The 15,437-nt window shown below is 44.0% G+C and overlaps 1 protein-coding gene across 10 annotated transcripts in view; it reads left to right on the forward strand.

Moving 5' to 3' along the window:
• LOC125122635 (copine-1) overlaps positions 1–15,437 on the forward strand; it is a 41,502-nt gene that overhangs the window by 19,787 nt on the left and 6,278 nt on the right. For 9 of the 10 annotated variants that reach the window (XM_047771220.1, XM_047771223.1, XM_047771218.1 and 6 more), the window contains 12 exons: positions 12,913–13,041; positions 13,138–13,317; positions 13,472–13,546; positions 13,635–13,706; positions 13,840–13,920; positions 14,074–14,163; positions 14,274–14,360; positions 14,487–14,573; positions 14,667–14,726; positions 14,806–14,939; positions 15,039–15,093; positions 15,344–15,395. In XM_047771220.1, coding sequence (XP_047627176.1) covers positions 12,913–13,041; positions 13,138–13,317; positions 13,472–13,546; positions 13,635–13,706; positions 13,840–13,920; positions 14,074–14,163; positions 14,274–14,360; positions 14,487–14,573; positions 14,667–14,726; positions 14,806–14,939; positions 15,039–15,093; positions 15,344–15,395 — 1,102 coding nt within the window. Of the gene's footprint in view, positions 1–12,912; positions 13,042–13,137; positions 13,318–13,471; positions 13,547–13,634; positions 13,707–13,839; positions 13,921–14,073; positions 14,164–14,273; positions 14,361–14,486; positions 14,574–14,666; positions 14,727–14,805; positions 14,940–15,038; positions 15,094–15,343; positions 15,396–15,437 lie in introns of those variants that run through there. The other variant, XR_007133871.1, reaches the window with a different exon arrangement.

Below are 15,437 nucleotides of genomic sequence, written 5' to 3' on the forward strand. Positions count from 1 at the left end.
CATCTTAAGATCTCCCATGTATCGCAAGTACATTTAGTCCTGTGAGGGGGATTTGTGTTACCAGAAGTAGGTAGATGTCTTTTTCAAGGGCTCTGGTCTGCTCCTTTTGTTCATTCATTCAGCTCTTTTTGTACCATTGGTGATCTTGCACAGTGGAGATACACAAGTTCTTGTCGATGCCCTTGCCCTGGAGATGCTAAGGAAAGTAGTCCAGTACTGTTGTCTTAGACACTCTTGCAGGCAGTAGAGAACACTGATTAAAAATATAGATTCCAGGAGTTCCCGTCGTGGCTCAGTGGTTAACGAAGCCGAGTAGGAACCATGGGGTTGCAGGTTCAATTCCTGGCCTTGCTCAGTGGGTTAACGATCCGGCGCTGCCGTGAGCTGTGGTGTAGGTTGCAGACGCGGCTCGGATCCCGCGTTGCTATGGCTCTGGTGTAGGCCAGTGGCTACAGCTCCAATTAGACCCCTAGCCTGGGAATCTCCATATGCTGCGGGAGCGGCCCTAGAAAAGGCAAAAAGACAAAAAAATAAATAAAAAATATAGATTCCAGGGAGTTCCCGTCGTGGCGCAGTGGTTAACAAATCTGACTGGGAACCATGAGGTTGTGGGTTTGGTCCCTGGCCTTGCTCAGTGGGTTAAGGATCCAGCGTTGCTGTGAGCTGTGGTGTGGGTCACAGACGCTGCTCGGATCCTGCGTTGCTGTGGCTCTGGTGTAGGCTGGTGGCTACAGCTCCGATTTGACCCCTAGCTTGGGAACCTCCGTATGCCGTGGGAGCAGCCCAAAAAAAAGGCAAAAAAATATATGTATGTAGATTCCAGTATTTCCCAGTGGTGCAGCAGGTTAAGGATCTGGCATTGTTACTGCTGTGGTAAGTGTTCAGTCCTTGGCCCGGAGAACTTCCACATGCCATGGGTGCAAAAAAAAAAAAAACAAAAGTAGTTATGTATATATATATTCCAGCAGGGCTAGATGAAGCCAGAAGTGGCTGCCCAGTAAGTGTTCTTTCAAGAATTTGGTATAAATCACATTTTCCTGAAGCAAATTCTACTTCATTTGCTGTATTTGCACTTGTCATTTAAAATTTATTCCTTTGATAAAGTCTTATAAATGTGGAGTACTACAGTTCCTCTATTCCTGCCCTGGCAGATAAATAGGCAGAATGTGTGATGGATGCAGACCTATTTTTCATCTGTGTGCAAGGTTGGTTAATGTAGGTCATGGGAAGAGCCCATGTGACCCTCACTGCTCTTTTAGTGGTCTAGTGGACTTCAGATTGAACTGGATTACAATGTGTGAGCCGTTGGTAAAATGGGTGGAAATCATATCCTCAGGGAATCAAGTTGTGGTTCATCCAAATTACTGTGTGTTGCAGACTAGCTATTTCCTTTCTCTGTCTTCAGTGGGATTAATGGAATTAATTAACAAAATGGGGTTAAGCTCGATAATCTCATATCCTGTTTTAAACTTCTGTAGTTAATTTGAACCTTAAACCCCTGAAAGAGAAGCCAGAATTTTGCTGGCTTCTTTACTACTTTTTTCAAGTGGCAGCGGTTCCTTACTTAATCTTGAGAATTTCATTAGGAGAGAAAAAGGGGAGAAGTGTTCATTTCCCTTTTGAGGGGCTGTCCCTTTCCTGCCAGTTAGGTCCTCTGGAGCAGGTAGGCCACCGGCATTCCTCCTGGGTGTCTTGTGAACCAACAAATTTAAATAATCATGCCACAGAAGGATCCATTTATGATCTGGATCAGACAGGGCACTTCCATGGTTGGCCTCATTTAATCCTCACAATAATCCTGTAAAGTTGGCATTACTATTATTTCTGCTTTATAGATGGGAAAATCCTGGCAAAGAGAAGTAAAATAACTTGCCCATGGTCTCATTGTTAGAAAGGGGTGAACGAGATCATTCAGTCTTTGCCTGCATGACTGCAGAGGCAGAGCCCCTCCCTCAACTGTTTCCTGCATCTTCCTGACTTCTGGGGGGATAGATATGGGAGGCCACTGTCAGCACTCTTCTGTCATGGGTCCTGAGCCTGATGGAGAAGGGGCTCCAGCCTGTGCCAGTGCTCCAAATGCTTGCTTTGAAGTAGGAAGGTGGAGGTTTTGTGTAAGCATGTTCAGAGACATAAGAAAGAGAAAAACCTTTGCACTGATACAGTTCTGTCTTGCTTGAAGGCCACATGTTCCTTCATGGTTTGCTTCCTTCCTCATATCTATTCTCTTCTCAAGCTAGAGTCCCTTTGGAGAGTTAGACTCAGGTTGGATTTGTCCATTTTTTGATGTCTTTTGGGGACATTGGAGTCAGATCAGTGGCTTCCAAACTTTTCGATCTTCACAGAATATAACAGGATGGTAAACCCTGTGACCATTTAGTACACCATGTTTTCCCACTTTTCACTTTTTGTGTGAACGTGCACATTTTTAGCTTTATAGAATTGGGCCAAATACTGCATGGTAGCCAGACTTCTTAATATATGGATCTAAATCAAATTATTGCTTAAAGTTTTAGCTTATCGGCACAATTTTAGCAGCTCCTTAGTCATATGTATGAATACAGAATGTATAATTTTGTAGTAAGGATTTGCATATTTGGTTCAGTTTGTGACCCAAGAGGACTCTCTGAGGCTGCTGATTTAAATTTGGGAAATCCCTGAGTTAGAGAAGCAGGGTAGAAATACTTGTCTATCTTCTTCATTTCCCTTGAGCAGAAAGGGACATGGTTATGGTGGTTATGGGTATAGTTTGTCTTTTCAATCTTACGGGAAGAAAGTACTCCGTGGGTGGTGTTCTGCCTATTGGGAGCCTATGGAAAATTTCCTGATTTGTTTTCAAGGTTTGATCCGCACTTGAGCTGTTTCACCATGCCATGGTAGGCGTGAAAGTGAAAAGCATGGGATGAAACCAAGGCTTTGGTTTGTTGAGAGAGTGATCCTGCCATCCAGATGGGTGTTCTATTCCTCCTCACAGCCTGGAAATGGGATTGAAGGCTTATGCCTTTCCTTTTTAGGCTTTTGGGAATGGAGAAAGGCAGTGTAACTCCTGAGCAAGAAAGGACTGATAAGTTTCAGCTCAGTTGGCACTGAAGTGGATCCAGCTATATCCCAGAGGAAAGATAGGTTCTTGGATTTATAAAGAGCTGAGTTAGAGTCTCTGAGGCAGGGGAAGCCAAAGAAAATGAAGGATTAGTAAGTTACTTCCTAATGACAGAACATGGGATCCTCTATCAACAGTCTTATGCTGGTAAACTGGCTAGCTGGGGGAAGGGAAGCCTGGATTTTTAGCATTTGCCAATTTCTGTAGTTTAAAACTTACCCAGGGCACTTGCTTACAAAACTCCTTTACAATTCTCTCATGCAATCCATACAAGTCTGCTCTAGCATGCTGCTGCAAGCATCCTCAGATATTTGAATTCCCATTATGTGCTCAGGTCTGTGCTCTGTGACAGGAGATACTGAAGCAGTGTTTGTTCTAAAGAAGCTTATTTCATTGACAGGTAAGAAGCTGGAAACTAACAGGGTACAGATGTGTGGATAGTAGCACAGAGTGAGAGGGTGTTGAGTGCTGGAAAGATCATGAAAAGAGCACATGAAAACTAGGCTTGAAGGATAATAATGGTAACACTTATTGGTAATAGTATCAGACTAAGCACTAGTGTCAGTACTAAGCACCTTGCATACATGACTCATGTAAATCCCCCATTTACACTTGAGGAACCTGAGACACAATAAATATTTTGCCCAAATTACATAGATAAGATATTCTGGTGAATTCGTAGTAATATCTCATTGTGGCTAGAAAGGAGTAATTTCAGTACTTGAAGCCTGGTCACTTCACTGCAGAACCCATACTCTTGCCCACCATATCAAGTTGCTATTAAATAAAAAGAGAAGGTTCTTTCAGTAGAGAAGGGTGTAACTACAGTCCAAAGTCTTAGACTGAGTGACAGTCAGGATATTTGAGTTCTACTCCTCATTTTACTTAACCATGTATCTCTTTAGCTAAATTTCATCTTCCCTTTCTGCTCTGAAGAATTTGGATAAGATTATTGATAACTCAGTTCCTTTTTTAATTTCTGACAGTTTGTGAATTTTTAAGTTATAAAAATGAGAGTATAGCTTTAAGGAACGGTGGGGAAAGTGCCCTGTCAGTTTATGAAGCTTGGAAAGCACTAAGGTTGGCAGTAGGGGTTGTAAGCAGAGGAAAGCAACCTACAAGGGGAAGTGAAGGGAGTGAGACTCCAAGTAGTTGAAAGCAAAGCCTGTATATTCAGTTTTTTCCATTTGTAGTTCCCAGCCAGCACCATATGGAAAGGTGCAGATTATGGGGGCATACAGAGATGAGATAATAAGGTAGTCTTTTGTACTGGATGTTCCTGGAAGACTTACTTCTCCCTTGATGGCTTCAGCAGCAGGCCAGGGCTAGATCTGGGTTATTTGTGAGGCTCCTTGGATTACCACTCCTTTCTTAGCATTAATTTAGCCGTTATAAAGCACCTGCTGTTGTAAGTCACTGGAATGGAAACAAGACAGATCTGGTCCCACCCCTATTGAATTTGTAGTCTCAAGAGGAAAAAGATAAGTAGATAAGATACACATTTTGCTAGGTTTGAGAACCTGGGTTTTGTTGGGTTGACATTTGACTTTAATATGGAAAACAGGAAATTCGTTGTGGCTCTGACTAGTATCCATGAGGATGCGGGTTCCATCCCTGGCCTTGCTCAGTGGGTTAAGTATCTGGTGTTGCCGTGAACTGTGGTGTAGTTTGCAGATGTGGCTCAGATCCTGCATTGCTGTGGCTATGGTATAGGACAGCAGCTGCAGCTCCAAATGCAGCCCCTAGCCTGGGAACTTCCATATGCCGTAGCTGTGGCCCTAAAAAGACAAAAAACAAAACAAAACAAAAAAAAACCAACAAAACCCCAAAAAACATAGAAAACAGATCAGAGGGGACTTGAGGATAGATATGGGGGAGAACGGTTAAGAAACTATTAACAGGAGTTCCTGTTGTGGCTCATCAGGTTCAGAATCTGACATAGTCTCCATGAGGATTCTAGTTTGATCTCTGGCCTTGCTCATGGGTTAAGTATCTGGCATTGCTGCAAAGCTGCAGTATAGGTTGCAGATGTGGCTCAGATCCCAAGTTGCTGTGGCTGTGATGTAGTCCAGCAGCTGCTGCTCTGATTTGACCCCTAGCCTGGAAACTTGTATATATGGCACAGGTGCAGCCCTAAAAAAGAAAAACTATTAACAGACATCCAGGCAAGATATGCTGATTCAGAAGAGAGTACTCAGGTGTTCCCTCGTGGTACAGCAAGTTCAGGATACAGTGTTACTGCAGCAGCTTGGGTGCAAGCTGTGGTCACTGCTATGGTGCAAGTTTGATCCCTTGCCTGAGAACTTCAGCCTGATAAAGGTACAGCCAGACAAAAGGAAGAGAGTGCACAAAGGCCTGGCAAGTATTAGCCAGATCTCTCTGACAAGAATAAATGAAAAAATTTCTAAGACTTCTCTTATTGACTCATTCAAATGTGATTATTTTAGTAATTTTTTAAAAAATTCCAGTCCTATAAAGGAAGCTGAAAAATTCCATGAGATTAATGACACTAGATGAAAAGTAAATGAGTCTAGTATAAAGTATATAGCTGTTAAAGGGACAAAAAAGTGACATGGACTAGGAGCTTTATTTATTTTTTGGTACCCACAGCATGAAAAAGTTCCTGGACCAGAGAACCCACACCACTGCAGTAAGCAATGACAGTGCCAGATCCTTAACCCGCTAAGCGTCACAGGAACTCCTGAACTAAGAGTTTTCATTACAGAAGATTTCCAAACAGAGGTAGATTTTAAAGGAGATAAACAAGACTTGGGAGAGATGAATACTTCCATGCAGTAGATAATTTAAAGAGAATATGACTCAAAAGTTAAAAAATTACACATTATAAAGATTTGCTGGAGTTCTCTGGTAGCACAGTGGGTTAAGGATTCAGCATTGTCACTGCTGTGACGCGGGCTACTGCTGTGGCTTGGTTTCAATCCCTGACCCTGGAACTTCCACATGCTGCAGGTGTGGCCAAAAAGATTTGCTTGTAAGAGTTCCTAATCCCAATGAGAAGGTAAAAGACTCAGATTTGTGGGAAAAATAAAAACAAAAAAACCCCATACTTATCCAGGAGGCTCTAACTTTTCAGAATGGAATCCTGCCTCATATGCTGAGAAACACATGGGCCCACAGCACTCTGGTTGGGGTTTTAGTCTAAGCCGAGAAGAAACTGAAAATAGACTAGGACCAGAATTTCCGTTGTGGCTTAGCGATAACGAACCCAACTAGTATCCACCAGGACACGGGTTCGATCCCTGGCCTCACTCAGTGGGTTAAGGATCTGGCGTTGCTGTGAGCTATGGTGTGGGTCACAGACACAGCTCGGATCCTGCATTATGGTGGCTGTGGTGTGGGCTGTCAGCTACACCTCCAATTCGACCCCTGGCCTGGGAATTTCCATCTGACATGGGTGCTGCCCCAAAAGGACAAAAAAAAAAAAAAAAAAAAGTCTAGGGCTAGTTGTGGAGAATGTGTTAGAAATGGTAACAGACTAGAAAAGAATGCTCTAGTCTGCCAGAAATTGGGGCCTAGCTCAGGAAGAACTCCTGGCCCTCTGCATGTGTTTGCCCCAGACCAAAAGCATCTCTCTCTGGGCTCTTTGAGAAGTTACAGAGTGAGGGGAAGATTACAGTTGTTGCCTGTAATCTTACCACCACACTTAAGTACTGCTAATACTCTTATACTGCACAATAAAGTCTTTATCAGGGATAAACTGGAGGCCTCCATTTAAGTTTTGCCCAGATATTTTATTATGAACACTTTTACCATACAAAAATGTTGAGAAAATTATTCAGTGAATTCCCATATTCCTACCATTTAGATTCTACAATTTAAATTTTTCTGTATTTGTTTCACCATTTAACAAACCTTTTTCTTTCTTTCTCTTTTTGGCTGCAGCTTGCAGCAGTCTGATGTGGGTTCTTAGTTCCCAGATCAGGGATTGAACTGGTGTGGCAGTGGTGAAAGCACTGAAACCTAACTTACTAGACCACCAGGGAACTCCCTCAATAAACCATTTTAATTTTTGATGTATTTCAAAGAAGTTGCAAAGCTTCAACACACTTCACTTAAAAACATTTCAGTGTGCCTTACCTTGTGTTCAATATTTGTTGATGGGTTTGGGGGGCAGGAGGACTGATAAGATTTACATACAGTAAGATGTATATATTAGATGAAAACGACAAATTCACCTGTGACACATGTTCCTATCTAGGTAAAGAACTTTTATGTTTTCCCTAGAATTCTCTTCTGCCTCTTCTCACTTAATACCTGCCCATCCCCTGGGGGACAGGGGAAGAACAACCACTATTCTGAATTTTTTCACCGTAGATTAGATTTGCCTGTCCTGGAATTCCCACTGTAGCTCAACAGAAGTAAATCTGACTAGGATCTATGAGGATGCGGGTTCGATCCCTGGCCTCACTCAGTGGCTTAAGGATCTGGCGTTGCCATGAGCTGTGGTGTAGGTTGCAGACACGGCTCGGATCTGGTGTTGCTGTGGCTGTAGTGTAGGCTGGCAGCTATAGCTCTGATCTGACCAGTAGCTTGGGAACCTCCATATGCTGAGGGTGTGGCCTTAAAAAGACAAAACCAAAAGTTTTGCCTGTCCTAAACTTTCTAAGTGTAATTATGCATTTTATGCTTCACATTCATCTGTGTTATAGATATTAATAGTTAGTTTCTATTTTCTGCTTAGTAGCTTTCTATTACATCTGCATACATATTACGATTTGTTTATCCATTCTCATTGCTGGACATTTGGGTTGTTTCAGGTTTTTGGCTATTATAAATAAAGTTGCTATGAACATTCATGTACAAATCTTTTTGTGGACATAATGTTTTTATTTCTTTTGGCTAAAAATCTAGAGTGTAAGTGCTCTCAGACTAGGTATATGTTTGGTTTTCTAATAAGCCACCAGACCATTATAGTGGTACATTTAATTCTTTCACTAACAAGGTATGAGAATTCCTTGTCAACATTTGGTGTTGTCGGTTTTTTACTTTTAGCTGATGTGATAAGTATGTAATAGTATCTCATTGTGGTTTTAATTTGCATTTCCCCGATGACTAATGTCATTGATCACTTCTGCCTTTGCTTATTCCCAGTTCATGTATTTTCCTTTATGAAGTATCAGATCATTTTTGGGGTCAGTTTTTAAATTGACATTTAACATTGAGTTCTGAGTCCTGCACTTAAATTTTAAAGCTCAGTCGTAGAAGACTACAACTTCCATATTACTGCTGGGCATCAGTTCAAATAGAAAAGGCATGAAGGTTTGAGTTGAGCAGAAGCACATTTACCATTTATTCAGCAAATGCTTATGAGTACCAACTAAGTACTAGTATTAGGGATAGAGATATAATACCTAGCCCTAGTTCCAAGGAACTCAGATTATGAGGGTAGACAGAAATGAAAATCCCAATGTAGTGGTTTCAGTATTAAGTCACTAAATATTTACTGAGTACCTAGTATAGAGTAGGTACTGTTGTAGGTATTGTAGGTATAGAGAAAGGCAAACCAGACATAGATCTTATCTAATGCAGCTTATTTTTTGGAGCATATATGGGGAAGACAGTGCAGAGGCCCTGAGATGGGGAATGAGATTGATATTGAGTATATGTGGATCAGAAATGAAACCTAGCTGGAATATACTTGCATGACTAGATGTTTAGGCATGAGTCAGGTCTTGCAGAGCCTTGTAGACCATGGAGAGAACTTTGGATTTTATTTTGAGTGTTTGGAAACCCATTCTAAAGTTTTAATCAGAGAAATGGTATGAGCTGGTTTCTGTTGGGCTGACAGGCAGTGTGTTTGTGTATATACGTACGTACACGTGTGCTTATGTGAAAAACTGGTGAAGAAACCATTGCAGTTGTCCAGAGGAGAGAGAATAAATCCTACCTGGGAAACATGGGCAGGATTTCATGAAGGATTAATGTCATAGCATAATCTTGGATGAAAAGGTATTTGCTGGGTAGGAAAGTCAGGTATTACTAGCATGTGTGTGTTTGAGGAACCTAAAATAGGTTTGTTTGACTAGTTGAGTGAGTGGTAAAATCACAGGAGGTAGAACAGTCTAAGAAGGGCTTTGAAGGTTAAATTACAGATACAGTGTCATCCTATTACATAGTTACTTAATTCTTTATAAATGTTCATTCTGGAGTTGTGCCCTAAGGTGGCCGTGCTAGGAGTTTGGCTTTAAACCTAAGAGCCATGGGCAGCTAAACATGGTTGCTAGTTAGAGTAGAGACTTTCTGGAAGCTGGAATTAAGAATGACTAGGCACTGATAAGGATGGAAAAACTAGGGAGGAGGCAAGAAACAGTGAAGCCCTAAGTGAGGTAGAAGTTGAACTGATGGTGTAGAGGCTTTGGGCTTAGAATGAATAATCAGGAGGACTTGAGATGTGGATTAGGGCAAAAAGCTAGAGTCCCTTTTAAAAATACAAAATAAGCAGTATAAAATACAGCAACAATACAGAAGTATATAGAATTAAATTTCTCACCTTTATTCTACTCCTCTGAGGTGTACATGAAAGTTGAATTTATTTGGTGTGTCTTCTCTTTTTTACATGTGCGTATTTATCTTGTGTATGTATTTAAACCAATTGTATGTACACATATAGTTGAAGTTTAAAATGGGGTTATATACTTTTTGCCATTTTTTGTAACTATTTTTTCTTACGATAGAAGTATAATACAGTTCTGCCTGTTTATTTACCTACTACTTGGCATTCCATTGTTTGAATGTACCATAATTTACTTAGTCACCACCTAATTGACAGATATTTAAGCTGCCTCAGGTTTTTCATTCTTCTGTGCAATAGTGAAATGTGTCTTCATTTGTCTCCATACTGTGCAAACACTGCCTGAGAGAGTATGTGAGGTGAGAAGCATGGAGTCAGACTATGACTTGGGGGAAGTTGTGGTCCCCCTCCCTCCCTTGGGAGTATGTGTTGTACCCTGGATGCTTGTGGAACCTCCAAAGTGATGATCAGGCTGGTCAGAAGTCTAAAAGCCACATTCTAGTGGTAATATGCAAAAGAGCTGGGGCTGTTTCTCTAGATTTTAGCTGGGGATTCACTGCTTCCAGGGATCAGATAGTTCTCAGGAAGATGGAGTAAGGTTTTCCTGTAGAATTTTAGGTTGGGGAAGAAATAAGACAACGTGTAGAAGTGACAGTTCAACACACTTGGGTTGGTTTGGGTGGGACTTTTTTTTTTGGCCGCCTGGAAGCATATGGATTTCCTGGAGCAGGAATCAGATCTGAGCCATAGTTGAAACCTATGCTGCAGTTGCGGCAATGTCAGGTCCTTAACCCACTGTGCCAGGCTGGGGATTGAACATGTGTCCTGGCACTGCAGAGACGCCACCGATCCTGTTATCCTCCGTGGGAATTCCTTAGGTAGGGCTTTATGAAGCAGGGTTTTTGATGGCTGGATAATAAGAATGGTGGGTTTTCTATCATTGGATGCATTGAAGCAGAGGCTGAGGTGCTATGGAGAGACAATATGTGAAGGAATACTCTAAGAATCATTCCAGTTTTGCTTGATAACAGCATTTGAGATGGAGAACATGAGGCATGAAGCTGACAGCAGCACTAACGGTGGGCTGGGTTGGGGTAAGGACTGACTGAAGGTCGGTTTATAGGAGGTTGAGATTGGAGGCATCCTTGAGTGTAGTGCCAGGAAACCAGGAATACCATTGAGTGAAGCTGGGTGAGAGATCTGACCTTGTATGCACTCTTGGTACAGATGGTCTGCAGGTGGTATCGGTCAGGGGGAACATAGGGGGGTTAGGGAGGAGCCTGAGGATAACGGTTCCGGTTACTTAGGAGGAGGGGTCATGGCGATCCATGTAAGAAGATAGTGTTTCTAGCAGAGGAAATGGATGAATCGGAGCATCTTGGTGCTGTTTGATTTACAGTGAGTTTGGAGATGGCTGAGCTGGGAGTGAAGGCTGAAGATGGCTCTTTGGACTTCATTGAGCAAATATTTATTATCTAGATGCTTGAGATAGAACAGTGAACAGAACAAATATCCCTTCCCTCATGGAATTTACATTCCAGTGGGAAAAACATGTGTATTTAGTTTGAATATTAGACAGTGATAAATGGTAAAGAGAAGAAAATAGGACATGGGTATGGGATATGTAAGTGGTAGTAGGGTTGAAATTTTAGAGTGGCCAGGAAAGGAGAGCCTTTTCCTTCAAAATGGAGAAGATGAGGAGTTCCCGTCGTGGCGCAGTGGTTAACGAATCTGACTAGGAACCATGAGGTTTTTGGTTCAATCCCTGGCCTCGCTCAGTGGGTTAAGGATCTGGCGTTGCTGTGAGCTGTGGTGTAGGTCTGACGCAGCTTGGATCCCGCATTGCTGTGGCTCTGATGTAGGCTGGTGGCTGCAGCTCCGATTAGACCCCTAGCCTGGGAACCTCCATATGCCGTGGGAAGCGGCCCAAGAAAAGACAAAAAAAAAAAAACAAAAAAAAATGGAGAAGATGACTTTGAATAGAGACCTAGAGGGTGTGAGGGAACAGCAAGCTGTGTGGGGTACCTGAAGGAAGAGCATTAGCATTCTAGGTGTTGAGGTCGAAACAGGCTTATTTGAAGAATGACAACCAGACCTGTGCGGCCAGAATGGAATGAGCAAGTGTGGTGTTAGGAGATAAGTTACCGAGATCTCAATCATTTAAGACCTTGTAGGCCATTGTAGAGTTTGAATTTTTTTTTAAGCAATGGGAAATCATTATTGGGTTTGGGGGGAGGTATGACAATGGCCTGAATCACATTTTAATGGGATCACTCTGGTTTCTGTGTTGAGAATAGCCTGTTAATGTGAGGATAAGGGAGTAGAGATGAGGATGGCATAGGATAAGGGAGACCTATTAAAGAGGGCAGTGCCAGAGTTCCTGTTGTGGCTCAGTGGTTAACGAATCCAACTAGGAACCATGAGGTTTCGGGTTCAATCCCTGGCCTTGCTCAGTGGGTTAAGAATCTGGCGTTGCCGTGAGCTATGGTGTAGGTCTCAGTTGCGGCTCAGATCCCGCATTGCTGTGGCTCTGGTGTAGGCCAGCAGCTACAGCTCCAATTAGACCTCTAGTTTGGGAACCTCCGTGTACTGCGAGAGCAGCCCAAGAAATGGCAAAAAGACCAAAAAAAAAAAAAAAAAGGCAGTTCCACAAGTCCAGTGAGAGATTATGATGGCTTGGACTGGGTAGTGTACATTGTGAGGACTTGGATATAAGCAGCTGATTAGAGGCTAGGAGAATCAGTGTGGAGATCCTAACTCTACCCCAAGATGTAGGGCCCCGTGGTTAGCGGAATGTCGTTATGAGGAAGAGACTTTGGGGAGCAGGATCTGTGTCATGGTTGTGTTTGGGGCATTGCTGGGTTTGGAACTTGAATTAAGACCTGATCTGGGGCTAATAAGGGCATCAGAGTGAGGTTCGTTGGTTTCTGAGGGCTGGAGATCCAAGTCTGGGGAGCATTATTGGGATTAGAACCAATGTGGGGGTGGGGACTAATTTGAGGTCAGAGTTGTTGATAGAGGCGAGTACGCTTTTTCTGCATTTTCCCATCAAACTCATGGACCAGCGTTGGTCGTAACCACCATGTCCCATCCCGCTGAGCTTACGCAAGGGGACTGGAGGGGTATAGAAGCTATAGAGCCTTCTTTTCCTTGGGTGTCAATAGGAGTGGACACAAACTCAATCCTGCCTCGGTAAAGCCAGGCAGCTTTACAATTTGGGACCTATAGTCAGGGAAGGGTGGAAAAGGGTCCTCAGTGCCTGATTCGGGTCGTTTTTCCTCAGATGGCCCACTGCGTGACCTTGGTTCAGCTGTCCATTTCATGTGACCACCTCATTGACAAGGACATCGGCTCCAAGTCTGACCCACTCTGTGTCCTTTTACAGGATGTAGGAGGGGGCACCTGGGCTGAGGTGAGAGGACCACTGGGTGAGAGTTGTGGAGGGAGGCTAGGGCTGTTTTGGAGTGGAGGGTCCATGACTGTAATGCTTATTGGCTTCTGCCCACAGCTTGGCCGTACAGAGCGAGTACGGAACTGCTCGAGCCCTGAGTTCTCCAAGACTCTGCAGCTTGAGTACCACTTTGAAACGGTTCAAAAACTCCGATTTGGTATCTATGACATAGACAATAAGACGCCTGAGCTGGGGGATGATGACTTCCTAGGAGGGGCTGAGTGTTCCCTAGGACAGGTATGTAGGGCCAGGGGTTAGAATCCTTCAGACACAGATATAAGTAAGAGCCCTGTCGGATAACCCAGCCTGCTTGGAACTTGGATGTGGAGGTTAACCAGGACCTAACTTTGCCTGAGATCTTGATATCCTGTCCATCTCTGCCCTGTCCCAGATTGTATCCAGCCAGATACTAACTCTACCCTTGATGTTGAAGCCTGGAAAACCTGCTGGGCGAGGGACCATCACGGTAAGGAAAATTTCTACCAGGTGGGTAGGGGTGCTTATATCAATGAGGAATTCATGAGATGATAAAGTTTCTTGCCTCCCTGATCTAGGTCTCAGCTCAGGAGTTGAAGGATAGTCGAGTAGTGACCATGGAGGTAGAGGCCAGAAACCTAGATAAGAAGGTGTGTGGAAGCAAGCTCTGGGGTTCAAGAATTAGGTGGACAGGGATTGTGTGTTGGGTGGGGTGAATAATGGTCTTTCATAGTGGTTGTCTCTGCCTGCATCTTCTAACTGGCATCTCTGTGTTACTGACAGGACTTCCTGGGGAAATCAGATCCATTCTTGGAGTTCTTCCGCCAGGGTGATGGGAAATGGCACCTGGCATACAGATCAGAGGTGTGAGGTGATCTGGGATTGGGTGTGGTGGGGTAAGAGAGAATCTCCAGGGGCTCGTCACTCATGGAGAGAGAGTGCATATGGGTAGGGAAGGATGGCAGCTCCCCACGTGCCAACCCAGAGCTCACTGGAGGCCTTGTGCTCCACATTCAGGTCATCAAGAACAACCTGAACCCTACTTGGAAGCGCTTCTCTGTTCCTTTTCAGCATTTCTGTGGGGGAGACCCCAGTACACCCATCCAGGTGAGGAGCTTGCCTCCTGAATGGACTGAGCAGAGAGCCTGGGGAGGGATTTATTCTCACCTGCCACCTGCCTCCGGGTCTTTTATATACACACACACCTTCCCTCCCAGGTGCGATGTTCGGATTATGACAGTGATGGTTCACATGATCTCATTGGTACCTTCCACACTACCTTGGCCCAACTGCAGGCAGTCCCGGTGAGTGCAGGGGTGTTGATGTGGGCTGAGAGGGCCACAGCCCCAGGAGAACAGGGAGGACAGGGCAGCTCCAGTCCTGGCTGATGCTCTGGAAGTTTTCTATCCTACTTATTCTTTCCTTATCAGGCTGACTTTGAATGCATCCACCCTGAGAAACAGCAGAAAAAGAAAAGCTACAAGAACTCTGGAATAGTCCGTGTCAAGATTTGTCAGGTATGACAGTAGCTCATGTGTCCCAGTGTCTGACTCCTAAGTGCCATGGTCCCAACCCCTTCATCCCAGCTCTGACCCTGGTTTCATCTTCAGGTAGAAACAGAGTATTCATTCCTGGACTATGTGATGGGAGGCTGTCAAATCAACTTCACTGTAAGTTGCTTTATCATGGACAAGAGAACTGATCTGGGGTTCAAGGTGTCCTGCAGCTCACCCTCTCCCTTCCTCCCAGGTGGGCATGGACTTCACAGGCTCCAATGGAGATCCTTCCTCACCTGATTCTCTGCACTACCTGAGCCCAACAGGGGTCAATGAGTACCTGACAGCACTGTGGAGTGTGGGCAGCGTGGTTCAGGACTATGACTCGTAAGTAACTTTGTCTTTTGCGCCCCTCCCCCCACTCTTTCAGCCTCTGTGCTCATAGTCCTCTCACTGCCTCTTCCCCGACTCATTGTCTTCCCACAGGGACAAGCTGTTCCCAGCATTTGGATTTGGGGCTCAGGTACCCCCTGACTGGCAGGTGAGTTTTCTCTTCCCCTCTCCTACTCATGTATTTAGTTTCAGGTCCTGATATTGGGGAATGTGGTAAACTTGCTGCTTGGCACTTAGCTTTATGAGGAGTTGCAGGAAGGCATCCTTGCAGGCATGTGTGTAACAAATGCTCAGGAATAAATAGCTCCTATAAGATACTTAGTGTATACCATGATGCCCTTTTTCGTAGCACAAAAGTGGTGATGGGGAAGGAACTTCATTTTCACTCTTGCTCTTAGGTCTCCCATGAATTTGCCTTGAACTTCAACCCCAGTAACCCCTACTGTGCAGGTAAGTACCCCCATCCTCCAGTGTAAGGCTGTCCACCTCTAG

Source organism: Phacochoerus africanus, chromosome 3 (genome assembly GCF_016906955.1).
Source record: "Phacochoerus africanus isolate WHEZ1 chromosome 3, ROS_Pafr_v1, whole genome shotgun sequence".
Taxonomy (NCBI): Eukaryota; Metazoa; Chordata; class Mammalia; order Artiodactyla; family Suidae; genus Phacochoerus; species Phacochoerus africanus.